The sequence below is a fragment of the Scomber scombrus genome, chromosome 19 (genome assembly GCF_963691925.1).
Source record: "Scomber scombrus chromosome 19, fScoSco1.1, whole genome shotgun sequence".
NCBI classification, from domain to species: Eukaryota; Metazoa; Chordata; class Actinopteri; order Scombriformes; family Scombridae; genus Scomber; species Scomber scombrus.
The window spans coordinates 21,747,005-21,763,327 of record NC_084988.1 but is presented as its reverse complement, the minus strand read 5'-3'; the positions used below and the strand labels follow the sequence as shown (position 1 = coordinate 21,763,327).

Below are 16,323 nucleotides of genomic sequence, written 5' to 3'. Positions count from 1 at the left end.
CAGAGTTGGTCCCTGCAAGTGCCCCTCTTGGTGACATTAAAATACATCACCTGCACACTGGAGTTAAAGTTTGAGAATATGCAGTCTGGCATTACATTCCAATTGTTCTGCCACCAGCTTTACATGGTTGTTTGACCTCTATCGTATAAGTGCACAGTACATTTCCCCTTAAATCAACATCACATTGTGGAGGTGATAAGCCTTATTGTACTGTTTAAAAATGATCATGCTATGCTGAAAGAAATGTAATATAACCCTGTTGTCAGAATTTCCCAATCTTTAAAAAAAATGATAAGATTAATTTCAATCGTAAATAACTTGTTAAAGGACATTTTGCAGGTGAAGGAGATCATTTTGGAATAGTTAAAATATGCTTGTTGGATAAAGAGACACATTTGAAACATCAAAGCCAACTGATTATTTGATGGGTACCCTACTGTGAATAACAAAATGTCACTGAATAAATCTGTATGAATTTAGTACAACTGCTTAAAAGTGTTAGTGGGAGGACACTGCGGTGAACCAACCTCATTTGTTTTGATTGCGGATTCGCAGACACCTCCTCTTCAGTGGTGGCTCCAGCTCTGGGCTCCCAGCGGCCGATAATGGTGCACTGATGGAGCAAGACAGGATGGCTGTCTTGTCAGCGCCAGGCTTTGGCACAGGCTGGATGACCACACAACCACCAGTAGAAAGCAGTGGCAAGGCGTAGGCATGTTCGCCCTCCTCCAAATTGGAGTCAAGGTCTGGCTTACCCTCCACTGCATCCACCATCTCGTCTTGTGCTGAGCCCCGCTTCCCTGACTCCCATTCTCCTACTGAGCAATTGTTTTCTTTCAGCGCTTCCCGTTCCAACTCACCATTGGCTGGCTGCTCCTTTGCTTCTCCGTCTCCTGTGACCGCATCTCCTCTTCGTTCAGGGCAAGACTCGAAGGCAGGAGTATGAAGCGAATGCCATCCTGTACCGTTGACTATGACATTACATGGGGCAGCAGGGTTAGTTTGGAGCTGGGGCAGAGGTTGGGACTGGGTCCGTGCTGTGATGGGTACAGGTGGTGGCGTAAGGCTGGAGATACAGGGATTTAGCTGGCTTATTGGAGGATCAGCATTGCGAGAAGGGCTGTTGTTGCAAGACGGTGGGCCAGGTGCTTCCAGTGTGTCTGAGTGTGTGTCCCCTTCCAGCTCTGTAGCACCAAGGAGACCCTGTGAGAGAGCAACTTCCCCTCCATCATGACTGGCCATCCCCTCCCTCCCCAGCCCGAAAGCTGGTGGAGATCTTGATTCGACCTCTGCCTCTACTTTGACCTGGACCCCAGGCAGCATCCTCTGAATGACCTGTTGTTGGCATGACCTCTGGCCTACAGTTAGATCAATCACCCCGTCCATCTGTCCGGGACCACTGGTTCGACACAGGTTTCCCAAACTGTCCTCTGCCTTCACAGTCAAGTCAACCAATCCTGTCCTTCTTCTCTCTGAGCGTCCGGGAGAAAGAAGTTCTGCACCAGCTGGCTCTACTTTCTGGTCCCCTCTGTCTCCTCCAGAGGAACCTGGAGAGTGGGGCCCAGACGCTGAAGCTTCTGAACACTCAGGAGCACTGCGGACGGGGCCACTGTTCTCCGGCTGGTCCCTGGAAGATTTTGGGTTGAAGGGGATTGGGATTGGAATGGGGATTGGGACTGGGAGGGGTACAATCACAGGGTAAGGGACCAAAAGAGTCGGTGGGGGTACCAATGGGGCCAAGGATGGCATGCCAAAGTTCATCATTGGGGGCAGAGGGATGGCTCCGTTGTGCATCATGTTCATTGGGGGAAAAGGGGGCATTCCTGGCATGTGGAGACCATGGTGGGGGGGCATCATGCCAGGGTTGGGATTTGATGATGGATGGAGATGCGGAGACAGCAGGGGTCTGTGCATGGGACTGGATCCAGGACCAAGGGATCCAGGACCAAGGGTCCTGGATCCAGGTGGTGGTGGACCAATACCAGGGATCATAGGGTTTGACAGAGGGCTGTTGGGTCCACCTGGGTGGCCAGAGGGACGAAGAAAAGGTGGACGGATCTGCTGCATCATCTGATGCTCCATGAACAGAGGCAGGGGCATGGGCCCCCGTGGTGTCATCACCATTGGAGGACTGCCAGGGGGCACCCCAACAGGTGGGTGCAAATTGGGAACATGTGGTGGGGGAAGTGTGGGGCTCTCATGAGGTCTGGGTGTGGGGATCTTGGCTGAGGAGGAGGAGGATGGGGAACAGACAGCAGCGTCTGAGGGCGAGTTGGCAGAGGAAGTGCATGGGGCCAGAGCAGAGGTGGAAGAGGGACCTCCTGGTGAGGGAGCTTTACGCCGGAGGTCCGTTAATGGCGTTCCCCAGGATTCAGGAGTGAGCAGCTGTACCCCTCCACTGCACTCTGCCTTACCCTCCCCACCTGGCCCATGTCCTGGATTACACAGTGCTCCAGGCAGTGCTGCCTGGGTCTCCTTATAAAAAATGTCCATCTTATATTGATTCAGGCATTTGGCACTGCAGAACTGCAGCCTCCGCTCACCAGCACCGAAGTCCAGGTACTCCTTCGTGTGGCGAATATGTTTGCACCAGTCACACACCTGCAACAAAAAACACACAGTACACACACTGTATCAGCACCTGCCAGCCTGCATACAAAAGACTACTAATCTGTTCTTGATGAAATACAACACAATCTCCTTTGAAGTACCCTGGTAAGCAGAAGCACAGCCTCCAAACCATCTGGAGATAAGCACATTAAAAAAGATTATTGTAAGGACACTGATGCTATTCCTACATACTTTTACAGATCTGTCAAGAGCAAACACTTGACTTTGAGTTTGGTATAAGTGCACATTACTGTATGCATTAAATGTATGCAATGTATGCACGTGTATGTGTGTGTGTCTAAATTGTCGTTATGTGTTTACTTTACTTACACATGATATCATTCTAGTGCTAAGTGCTATTTAAGACTTGACTTTCTGTCATGACAACAAATGCCCATTTACACCTTCTGTTGGCAATAAAGACACACTCTGTCTCATTTAACCACAAATCCCTAGGAAATTGTCACTTCAAGCTGAACTAGACAAAAAGATGTTTTTCCTTCAAATGGCCCTCCACACTTGTTATAAAAGTGTGTGCCAACTAGTAGCCAATCACTTTTAGTAGATTTCTGTAGAAAATGTTGCTCTTTGTATATAACTGTAGGTATAAGAACCAATAGATCACAATCAGATCAACTTTTTAGAATCACATTTCAATTTCAAACTTAACTATTCCTCATATAATGTGCTTCAAGGCAGTATCACTTATATATGCTGAACTGAATCCAAACATAACGCTGGCAGGAATATTGTAAAAGGAGCCTCAATTGAAAACTTGTCTTTCTTGCTCACTGCTGTGGCAAAGATCCCACAACACCCTACTGCACTGTTTCATCACCGTTTTACACCTTTCCAGAACAAAAAGTGCAAATTTTTCTTCAGGAAGAAAATGAATGTGACCCTGGTAGAGCAGATAGCAGTGGGCGAGCCCTGAACATGGAGTTACTCGTCAGGCCACACACAGCTCACTCTGTCAGCCCTGGGAGGAGTGGCAGGTCCTCACTGGAGATAATTAAGGCATTAATCAGTTGTCAGACCCCTCAACGACATCCATCCATCACACAGACCCTTAAGCCCCCCTGCTGAATGTTAATAAGTTGAGGGATGCAACCGGAAGGTGGATAAACTCTTTTTGTACACTGCATGGCAACATTGGTTTATTTGGCAGGATCCTGTCTGGCAGCAGCTGAAAGACAGTGGACTCGCATGGGCTGTTTGGGCAGATGCACTGTATTACTGGCCAGGATTTCAAAAGAATACATAGCACGCTGTCCGGCAGCTGCTACACGTGTAAAACATCAGGCTTTTTGCACAGATTATGTCTTTTATATGAGCTGCCCTGTACATGATACACTGATTCAAGCAGAAGAAATTAAAATATATTGTTCTGCATTTAATACATTCAGTCACTCAGGAAGGATAACTTGCACAAATGCAATTCAGGAGGAATTTCTGAAACTTTTACTTTAATAAAGCTTGTGACACGCAGCTGGAGAACATAAGGATCTGCAGCAAAACCAGAATAAAGACTGTTTGGTCAGGACCAGACTACAGGCAGCTGCTTAAACACTACAATGGTGGCGCTCAGATGTCAGTCCTCTGAATTCTACACGTTTTAACTGCCCATTTAGTCCTGACTAATTCAATGAGCCATGACTGAGTAAAAGTCAAAAAGGTGCTCTCACAAGTTGAGTTTGATAATGGTAGGCCTAGGATATTTTAAATAATAAATGTGCTGAAATTTTCCTCGACTCAGAAAGACAGATGGAGAGCACTTAACGACTTTCTGCACTGTGAGTGAAATTTCACTGCGCATTACGCTAATGGAGTTGTGCTTTCTCTCTCTCTCTCTTTCTCGCTCTCTCCACACTCCTGCACACAGATGTTTGCAGTTGAATGTAATTATGGTCATTTATTTCCACCGTGGCCAACGAACCAGCATCGGTGGTATAGTTTAACCGTTTGCATTACAACAATTATTGTGCTTCTAAACAAGTGCAACCAGCTCAACAGTCATCATTTTCTTCCTCCTCTCATCTTCTGACCCCGGAGACTAAAGAATCCCAAGATCCGACGACAGCTACTTTAAGTGTGTAATTTGTTTAAATGAACAAGTTAGGTGTGGTGATTCTTGAGATGATGATCGGAGGCAATTCTTGGGGGTTAACGGATTGGATGAAGGGTATCTAATTAGTGCAGTCAAAGAGAAGAAACAGGTTTCACATGACAAATAGGTTGTGGACCAACAGGTTGCAGAGGAGGATGAGGAGATTTCAGGCAGTGAAGGATAGGAAGAGGTCGCAGATGTTAAAAAAGATTGCCGAGGATGTGGAGGATTTAGATAATGAAGAGGAAGAGGAGGAGGAGGTTGCAGGGGGTTAAGAGGCTGGAGAGATTCGGATGGTGCAGATATTGTAAGGTTTTATAAGAGGCTGCAATGCCTGAAGAGGTTTTATATGTAGGATGAAGAGGTTTTCGAGAATGAAGAGGTTCAAGCAGGAAAAGTGCATTAAGGGACAGGCTTGTATATCCCCCCGTAAAGGTCGATATGTGATTCTTTTGACACTTCTCAGATTTCTGGCGTAATCACGTAGTCAAAACACATGGATTAAACCCCATGAAAATGAACCAGGTGCTTGCAGCGAGCCAGTCGCTTGGTTTTTTTTTTTGTTTTGTTGAAGTCGTCTCACACTCCAAACAATCTGATGCAAAGTATCCACTTTTGACAGCTCGAGTCCATCAGTGATGTGAGGAAAGGCAAACAGAAACACTATGCTTGTTGCACAGTGGATTCAGTCCAAAAACTAGATTATTTAGCAAGAGACTGCCATCTTCAAGCACCTGGTCCATTGGAAAAAGAAAACTGAATAAAGCTTCTTCTAAAGTTTACACAAGAAAATTAAACTTTGGCATCGCTTAACACACCATCTGCAACATGTGGACTTCTTACTATGATTAACCAAACTATCCGTTTACAGTGGCCTCATTTGTTGTGATGGTTATAATGACCTGGCTTACAAAAGGGGGAAACATATTGGGTTTAAATCCTTTCCAGTGCTTCATATTGGCTACACTGTGTACCTGACTGAGCCTGCAAAGTTTAAGCTGTAGATAAAAGCTACAGTAGACGAGCAGGTCTAGGGGTTGGCTTTTCACCAGCCAGCCACCAGCGTCAGTCATTATATATGTGACATGCAAAGGTGATCCTCAATTGCACTAGATTTCACCGCACCCACTCACACGGGCACAGTGAGTGAAGTAACGCCAGCCGTAAGAATGATGAGACAGACCTGGAGGATTGTGTTTGAATGTCACTGCAGCAGACTGGACCTCCCTGACACGAAATTATCTCACTTGTCAGGTACATGTTTGGCACATCTTTGCTTGTACCAATAGCTCAGCAAGTATAGAGCAAGCTAGATTAAAGACTGGAAAGAGCTAGCAGCCGACTAAATAATTACAGAACTACTACAAAAAGCAAAGTTTAAAAACAGGGTTATGTGACTATTTCCTGGAGTCTCTGCTGGTTGGTGCAGATTATAAAAATGATATTATTGGTATTTAGTGACCTTTAGAGGGGCTCATATGCAGATTTTAAAAAAAATATCCAGACAGACACAGGCTTGCTGATTACCCCTCTTTTCAGTGTTTATACTATGCTAAGCTAACTAGCTGCTGGCTGTACCTTCATATTTTGAGTGCAGATATGATCTTCTCATCAAACTCTTGGCAAGTAAGCAAATAGCCTAAGAGTATTTTCCGAAATGTCGACCTGTGAGTTGAATTTAAAATTCTCATCCATTACAACTTGGGTCTCATTTTCATAATTTCAGTCAACATTTCTATCGGCTGATATCATAATATACTTACCAAAGTAATAGCTAAGATCTGGGAACACAGTGGAAATGGCATAAAAGAAGATTAAGATTACCTTGTTGGTCTGTATCTGATAGAGGTTTATAATAGAAAGTTTGGATAGAAATCTACAGCTCATCTTTGATTTTCTTTTCTACATAAATTTGGCTAATCTGGAGGCTTGTTAACAACCTCTCGCTTGTTGTCATATTCCCAGATCTCAGCAGACCATTTTCAGAGCAGCAACAAAGCAGGAAAAGCACAAGTACAATTAATAACCATTTAGTTTTCCCAAATGTATGACCCTAGTATAGAGCATGATAGTTCACCAGTATGGTTTCATTGGACACTTGAATAGAACTGAGCCATTAATATTATCAGTCGCACCTGTGCTTTTCCTGTTATGACAAGTCCAAATGTCTGCTGTGAAAAAGGTCTTTATGATATATATTTCATTATGGGTTTTTTATGTGATGAAAGGTTTCCCACTAAATATGTATATGTACCACAGTGTTCAATAAATATATAAAAAAATAAAATAAATCCACGCAATTCCCATGAATGCGTTATCACTGAAATGACACTAAACCCACTTACTGGATTAATTACATTTCACTGAATATGATGTATAATGGAAATGAGCAGAGCAAATGATCATGCATGAATACAGTTATGAAAACCTCAAACTTAAATGTATGCAAACGTTATGTTAAACAGGCTTAAACAAGTGAGTGCCTCTTGAGTATTGCTATCTCTGTAAATTTGGGCTAACTTGTGTTTTATGTTTGATGTCTGCTTTTACAGAAATGCCCAAATATGAACCTACAGTACCAGTCCTGTGACATGTCAGGAAGAAATGAGTAGAAAATTATACACTTATAACAAAGAACAACATGAAAACAAATGTGTGCAGTAGCCATCAAGCTTAAACTCTATCTGGTGTTAAGTGGTTATGGTCCTTACAAGCACATCGCTGTTTGTCTTGAAGACAAGCCTGGGCGTGTCCTGAGTAAAGCTGTGCTGGGGTAATTTCCCACCGAGGCCATCGTCGTCTCTTGCCTGGGGGGGAGAAATAATGGCTTCTTTTTACGAATGGACAAAATAAACATGTGAACACAAGCAACAAGGAAACTCAGAAATGAAAAACAACACTGACAAAGATTAACAGAAATGGTGACTGTAAAATGGGTGAACAGTCATTGGTTTGTGGACAAACCAATCAACATTATTCACTGAAACAAAACTGTGTGTGTGTGTGTGTGTGTGTGTGTGTGTGTGTGTGTGTGTGTGTGTGTGTGTGTGTGTGTGTTTGCATGCATGCATGCATGTGCATGGGTGAGGAGTCTGCAAGACATTCAATGTGCTGCCTATGACCCAAGCCCCCAGGAACAACTTTGAAGAACGGCTTTGAAGCCAATTTGACATAGTGGCCAAACTGTGGAATTACAACTTATGGGTCAGACAGGGGCCCGAAAAGCATTTTTCCAGCACACAATCATGGGAAAAGGATTAAAACGCTGTAAAACGGTGGATACATTTTTTTGAGTGTCACAACCCTCACAAAATGACTCATTTCCCTATAAGAATTTGATCCATTCAGTCTGATCACATTTCAAACGCCTAGAAGAGCTGCATGATTGAATTGTTTTATCCCCATTCAAGTTAGCCAGAGGGCTAAACTGGAAGTTAGCCATCTCAGTTGGTGGAAGTCTCTAGTGAGCTATGGGTGCATGGGTCCCATAGAGCATGTGCAGTATGTTTTTATCTGGGTAATTCCTTGTATCCAGTTCTCTTTATACATCCATGCTGGTACCACATCAGTGTGTGTTTATTCAAGCCTCCATTTATTTACTGTAGCATACAAGGAAAATTGAATCACAGAGTAAATAAAAGCAGCAATATCATCAAAGTTGAATAATATGAAAGGCTCCTAAATCTGTATATGATCTGATTTAATCCAGATTTCTGCAGGAGTGCCACCATGGTAAGGTGTTGTGTACATAGCAGGTGACAGCCACCTCTTCATTCATGTTTGTTTACTTAGTTGTCTCAGTAAAAGTTCTGGCTAAATATGCCATATTTACAGCAAAGGCCCTGCACACCCACACTTGCACTGTTTCCATCTAACATTGAACTATAAAATGCATATTAAAGTGTATTGTCTGTAACAATTGGTGGCGCAAGTTCTCCTGTGTGGTGCCATTAAACCATTGCAGAGGAAAAAGGGCACAACAAGCTGACAAACGAGCGGCAGTCGGACCTCAAATGATGGAAAACCATGTTTTAAAAAAAGTGCTACAGAGTAAAATGTGAAAACAGATGATTACTTGACATTATCGACTCTCTATGATGACTCTGAGTTTATTGGCTGGGAAATAAATATATAATATTAGAAATATATCTGTCAACATAACATATGCACTATTTAGTGGTTTTGGGGAGTCATTGACCTCAGTGGCATACAAGATTTGACTGAATTTTAGGATGCAATGCATTGTTCTACAAATTGATTGTTATGTAGATACAGTGAGACATACTGACTTCTAAGGTCCCACATTGTAATGTTACAATACAAAACTCCTTTAAAGATTTATACCAGCTGCCCTCTCCTGCACTTAGTGTACATTGTGCAAACAGAGGCCGTCAACACCGTTATGACAGGTGTGGGCAATTTTGTTACAAAGAAATTATTGGACGATCTTTGCCTGGCACAATGCCAAATTGCTCCACTATGGTTCATTAAATTCAATGCACTTTTATATAATATAGATCTCAGTGTGATATAATTAGTTCATATTTTACAGCCGTGGGGCACTAAGACACCGTTATCAAAATTGAAGATTTAACCTCAATTCTGCATGTTCATCACGCTGTTTGCAGCCCCGAAGCTGACATTTCAAACTGTGCCTATGCCATTGACAGGTGAACCACTGGCCTGAGCAGCCCTCCCTCATATCGCATTCCCTTTAAATTGCTCACTGAAACCTTTGATTTGTCATGGGCAATTTGGCCTCTAGCTCGGTTCATCTCACGATGATACCGAAGGACAATTCTGGCATATATTTTAAATTTTTTGTCCAAAGACTGATTGAGTTTGCCTCTGCTTCCATCTGCTTCCCTCACCTCCAGGTAGGGTTTCCCATTCCAAGCATGACATAAATCAAATACTGCTGTCTTGTGTCTCATGAAGCGGACTGTTATTTGTACCGGAACGGAAACAGTGTCTGAATCTGACAGAAAACAGTGTTCAGTGCTAACATTTTACTATGTAACAGGGGAGAGTTTTAACTTTGTAACACAAGGTTGGAGAAAACAAAACCTGAGATTATGGGGTCATGGTTATTTAGAAGCTGTCAGTGCAGTAAATGAGCAGTAGGTGTAGACTGACCCTGTTTCAGCTATTTTCTCTGCCTCACACACACACACACACACACACACACAGACACACACACACACATATGCACCATGTCTCCTCATCACACGGACAGACTCCAAGACAGGTAAACCCACACACATACACACAGATGCGCAGACATTTGAGGACACTCAGACACACACACACACACACACACACACACACACACACACACACACACACACACACACACACACACACACACACACACATACACACACACACACGTACAAAGATGCACCATTGTGCTATTATTCTGTCTCCAGTTTGTGCTCTGACCCTCTGGCCCTGCGCCAGTTCATTTCCATATTGTACTAATGAGGTGTTGGCACTGTGAACGAGGCGTGAGGCGCACACAGGGAGCCACACACAGATGAAGGGAATGGAATTAAGATAGATAGATAGATAGATAGATAGATAGATAGATAGATAGATAGATAGATAGATAGATAGATAGATAGATAGATAGATAGATAGATAGATAGATAGATAGATAGATAGATAGATGATTGACACTGACATTTTTTGAAAAGGGGAAACACTTTTCCTTTTTTCAGATATCAGACACGCTGTAAGAAAGAGTTTTAAAAATGCATGAGTCTTATCCTTAAAGTCAATCACCACTTTGCCATAGCACCTCAGGGAAAAGCAGTTTTCAATGCCAGTTGTGTCTTTTTCTTTTAAGCTTTTTCTTTTTTTCCCCCCTTATTGCTGTTCCATCATGCCAGCAAACTGCAGCTGCCACCCAGCTGAAGTTCTTTATAAGAAGGACAGAGCAGGACACCGGCCGCCGAGCTCCCCTCTGGCGACTCCACTGTCCTGAGGGGACATCACACCAGCTGCCACTGCGCTAGCTTCCATCTGGGCACAGATACATGTCCAGGTGTGTGTGCCCGTCACCTGCCAAAAGAGCCCGCATTTCCCACAGAAAGACGCTCGCGGGCAGGCTTTCCAAAATCCAAAGACAAACACAGCCGAGCGCAGTGGAACTCATCTCAAATCCCGAAATGAAGGTGCAGTCCTGGCACTACTTGAACGACAGGCCAGAAAAAACACACTCCTCCTCCTACTCTTGCAAAAAAAAACGTTTCATGTTTTGGAAACCCAGCCCAACACCAGCTTGCATTTTGTTCAGTAAAAAACAGAACAGAGTATCCTGTACAGTTTTTAAAAGGTTTAATACTTCTGGTTTGGATCATATTTATATTTTCTTTCCTGCAAACAAATTATAATTATTTTAATTGCAGCAAGAATAGTGCAGATCAATTTCCTTCTACTAAATTCTACTAAAAGAGTGCAGCAAATGGTTCCGTCAATAGAAGTTCCCCTGAAAAAACATGCATACTGATTGTGAATTGCAAATTGGCGAATTATTCTTGGAACTTCACAAGATTGCAAAGAGCATCTCCTTGCTTAAGGTCATCATCACAATACACCCGATGTGCAATATGATGTGTCCCTGCAAATAAAGAAATTTTGCACTTTTAAAAAAATGCTTTTTCTGCCTGAGTCTAATTTATCACACCCCACAAGTTTAGGAAATGACACAAAGGCATGCGAGTTCATGTGCGTGGCTCAACTTTTTACAATCTCAACGCCTAGTTAGTGTGACTTACTTTTGTCTTTATTTGAGCTGAATGGCTGGCAGCTATGATATAATCACCTTCCTCTCTGTGCCCTGAAGCTGTGTCAGGCAGGCCTCAAGGCTTCCTAACCAGCAGTCAGCCAGAGATGCAATATGCAGACACATTACACACTTCATCACACACACAAAAGTTCCAATGCACCTACAATCATACACATAAGCGCAGTTACGCACACACACACACACACACACACACACACACACACACATACATATACGCACTCAGACACCCACTTCTCTCTTATTCATTTCACGCGCATGCCCTCCTTAGCTGCCGATGGAGATGCAAAGCAAATTACGGAGTATGGAGGTGCGGGGAGGCAACCACAGGGCTGCGTGTTAGGGAGGTGTGTGTGCGTGCATGTGTTTGAGGTGATGTGACATTTCTGGGCTGACATGAAGCGGCACTCTGCCCCCTCGTGCCTGGAGGGAGCTCCTGGGGAAAGACACTGATGGAGGTCTGGGGTCTCCGGGGGCGAATTTCATGGTGTGAACAAAAAGCCCGGCGCTGCAGCAGAAACGACCTGTAAAACACAAGCTGGAGTGTCCTCACTACCTGCTTACTGCTTTTTGTTGCTTTGTTGTTGCGGAAGACATTGTTCATATGCATATTGTGTTTATTTGTATGGCATATGATGGAAAAAGATATCATAAATCCTCTTAAAAATGGCACGTAAGCCACAGTTAACTTTTTTTTTTTTTAACTCAGGTTTTTAACTTAGATTCTCCTCCCAGCTGCTTTTCAACCACAACATACCAGTCTCAAACTCAACTTGAATTAAACTGGAGGAAAACAGATTGTTGGAGCTATTGCAACGGCAATGAGCGACATTTCATCACAGTTGATGTCGCAGCAATGCATTAATTACCGACTGCTGCATGCAGCGTTTACACTGAAATACAACCCTGACTGATCCGTGGATATGTTTCCTATGTGGTGTACAAGGCCGAATGAAAAAGCAAACCTGCACCTTTCTGCCACCATTCTTCACACTCGCAGTGGGTATTTCATCACTGCTAATTGCCTAAACCTAATCTTGGCACTGTGTCCAATGAGCAAGCATGTTTATCGGTGTATGTGTGGGTGTGCGATAGAAGGAGAAACCGTACGCCTGTTTGTTGAGAGGCTTCTGAAAAGCAAAACTAGACCTGTAATTTAACTTATATTCCTTTAATTCTCAAAACCACCCAAGATCACAGTGGACTTGCATGTGAATTCACTTTCCCCTCAAGTTGGCATCTTTCCACTCAAACTGGTTTTTGCAGCGCACACCATGCAAACCAGTAAAATACACACACACGCACACACAGATGGGCGGTCATTTTGCAGTGCATTACAAGAGAAGAAAAAGAGCCAAACTGTGCCTCTGAATCAATAGTGGACAGTCAAGAAGAGAATGAGAGTGAGCAGGCAGAGTGAGGTGACAGACAGAATAATTGAGTAGCGCGAGTGGCGGGGAAGCAGCACCTTCCATACAAACTAATCTAGAAGCTTAAAGCATACAGTAAACAGGCCCATAAGTGATTAGCCTGAGTTAAACTATCAATCATCTTTCGCCACACACAAATGCACACTACATAATGCAGAGGTATGCAGAGATGTGAGAAAGTAGCAGCCATAGTCACCCTAGGAGGGGATTGGGTTTCATGGATGAGGCTGCTGAAGATATTTCATGCAACATAACGCCAGAGCCGTTGCCTGCCCCCTACACCCCCCACCTTCCTCCTCCCCAACGTCTCTTCTCCCCTATCCAAAGCATACAAAGACAGGAGATACTTTTTTTTTTTTTCAGCCGTGACAATATTTTTTTTCTTGTCGGAAAAAAAAGAAAGGAAAAAAAAAAGCCTGCAGGCCGTGTTGTTGTGGCCAACCTTGTGGGTGCATGAGAAAAGAAACATGTGGGTATCGCTTACTCAAAATGGCCTGCACAAATGTGCGAGGGCCAGACAAAATATAGAACCTGAGCCGCTGTGGCAGAGCAGGCCTTTCCTGTGTTTGTGATGTCTGAACATGTGCATTCTGCTGATGGAAGGGGCGAACGTCCAACATGGCTGATTGGTTTCTAGCAGGACTGTAAATGTAAATTACAGTAGCTGATTTCTATAAAAGGTCTGCAATGTCATCTAAATTGGTATAAAACTGATGACATTGTTGAAATCTGCTAATACATAGAAAAAAAGTATATTGGTGCGTTCCAGTTCGGAAGTCAGAATTTCCATTTGAAATTTCAATTTCAACACCCCCATGAAGTTGGATAGCCGACTCGGAAAGTCGTACGAACCTCACCAGCGCCAACCTCAAAATCAAAGATGGTACCCTGTGCATGAACAGTGTAAAAGTTGTAGTAATATCCTGTTTATTAGCAGTTTAGTCTTATTTGTGTCTCATTAAATCAGTGGTACACACAGCACTGTCCAACTTCTATCTGTGGACATGTTGCTACTCTGTTCGTATGCACAAAATACACCAAAATGTGTTTTTATCAACCCTGGCTAGAACTGGTTTCTGACTTCAAACTGGAATGATTCAAACCCGGGTGTGATGTCATTCCCAGCTCCAATTTCCAACTTCTGACCTAAATGGAACGCAGCACAAATTCTTGGTGTTTGTTTTTTATTTCTTGGGTCAAAATCTTGTTGACGAAATCAAGAAGAAGAAATCAAAATGCAGACCAAGCAATCAGCAGGTGCAGTGTCAATATAACAAAACAAATCTAAAGTAACGTAGTGGGAATCTGTGCTAATGTTAGCAAACTAGGCTAACTACCTTCTGCTTTCCTCAGTGGAGCTTCCAAGTGGAGGCTAGTTGGTCTAGCTTGCTAGCATCTAATTTCTAAATGCAGGCAGAATTCAAACAGCACAGTTAGTCATCCCAAATGTTGAATTCCCTAAAGTGGTAGTCATCTTAAATTGGTAACTGTAAGAATACTACGTGGTGGGGAAAACACGTCTTGTCAATGTAGGATATACAGAGCTATGATGTGCTCTACTGAGTAAAGCAACACAGAAGTTTATTTCATATCTTCTACTAGCTAGAGATTAAGTGAATAAAGAAGTAAAGACATTATTGGGGTTTTTGAGAGATATGTCCTTAATTTCCAGAAGGGCTATTGGTCTTCTTAACCATGATTTATTTGGTGACAGTAGGGAATTCCAAAGTACCATATTTCATTTGAATATCTTATATTGAAGCAGGTTTTTTGACAGTGAAGGGGACATTTTCTTTATTTTTACCTCCCTGTGTAACTGAATTAAATGTGTTCCTTAAGCTGTAGCTACAAGGCCATGCTTTACAAGGTCCTTACAGTAGCTACGGTTCTCTGTTAGGCAAAGTGAAGTGAAGCACTTAATTAGACATAATTGCATCCAGCAATTGAGTTACTGAATAAAGTGGTTTTGAAGTAGCAGGTTGATTAGTATTAGTTGTTGCATTAATTAATCATAATGCAACTAAAAGGTGAAAATGTGTTTTATAACTATTAGTTTTATAGTAAAGGTTATATTGGAACACTGGCAAAAAGTAAGTGTGGCAAGCTGTGGGGAGCTCATAAGGTAAAAGATTTTCTCTAAGACTGATATGATCTCTGCTGTCACTTTAAAATTCAGACTTCGCAGCTTGCATGAAGGGCTGTCACTGCGATGAGAGGACATGCTTTGACATTTGTGTCAAAAGTTAGAGGCTGATTAATAGGTGGAGTGTAGAGACTTGGGAACAGTATTGCTTCATGTCCTTTTTTAACCACACCTGTTCACACCTTAACATCCACTGAAATAAACCATCACAATTATATTTAATCTCTCATGGCCAAAACTGTCAGTCCAGGCTCAGAACATAATTAAGATGTGATGAAGCTTAAAATAGATTTCCTATCCGAACTGCTACAAATGTATACAAGAGTATTCTTATGATTGAGACTACAAATTAATCAGGGTCTAAGTAAAAGAAATCTGTCTCAATGTCTTGATTCTGAATGTCATAGCAGCCAACTTTGCAAAAACTGACTTTTATTTCTGTTGAATTATACATAAGGCCAATCAGCTTTACATTTGATGTCATGTATACAGCCTCCCTGACTGATCTCTGTTAGATTTGGTGCTGCCTTGTCAACTGTATTGCGTGTCAAATAGCATATACCTTTCTGCACTTTTTGATGACCTCCTGTGGAGCTCAGAGATCAAAATGTTCAAAAGTCAGTTCAAAAGCCGTGTTTTGAACTGATATGAAGTACGGTAGCTCCTGCAACTGTCACATGTCCTCCAATGAGTTTTCAACACGTCAGAAACTCCTTGTCATCGCCAGGACCAGATATATCATTTGTCATCATTTCAACATTTAGTACAATGAAATCTACATACTTGCTATAAAGGTAAATGAGCTACAATGTTAAGGTAGAAAATGAAAAACAGATACTATGAGCAACAGTACAGTAGACACAAGGCTCAGCTTGACTCTCATGCTTTGGGAAAAAAAGTGTCTGAAAAGAAAAGAAATTGGATATCACTAACTGAAATGAACAGACATACTCTAAGTGCACCCCTATCTGGTTCCTGCTCCAGTGCAGTGCTTAATAAGTGATTATGTTTGGATGAATAACTGACTTTAGGACAGACAAGCAGGAGAGTAAAACACATCATACTCACAGCGTAACTCCTTATATATCCCAGCTTTGATACAAGAGAGAAAGGAGATTGTTTAACGACAGTCATCGGGGGGGGGGGGGGGGGGGGGGGGGGGGGGGGGGGGGGGGGGGGGGGGGGTGGGGGGGGGCAAAATGAGAACACAATAATAACTTTCATA

General features: G+C 42.8%; 1 protein-coding gene across 1 annotated transcript in view; it reads right to left on the bottom strand.

The window, feature by feature from the left end:
- Positions 1-528: 528 nt before the first annotated feature.
- Positions 529-16,323, bottom strand: part of sobpa (sine oculis binding protein homolog (Drosophila) a) — a 34,574-nt gene continuing 18,779 nt past the window's right edge. Inside the window, 3 exon segments of the mRNA XM_062440711.1 lie at positions 529-2,601; positions 7,429-7,524; positions 16,167-16,190. Coding sequence (XP_062296695.1) covers positions 529-2,601; positions 7,429-7,524; positions 16,167-16,190 — 2,193 coding nt within the window.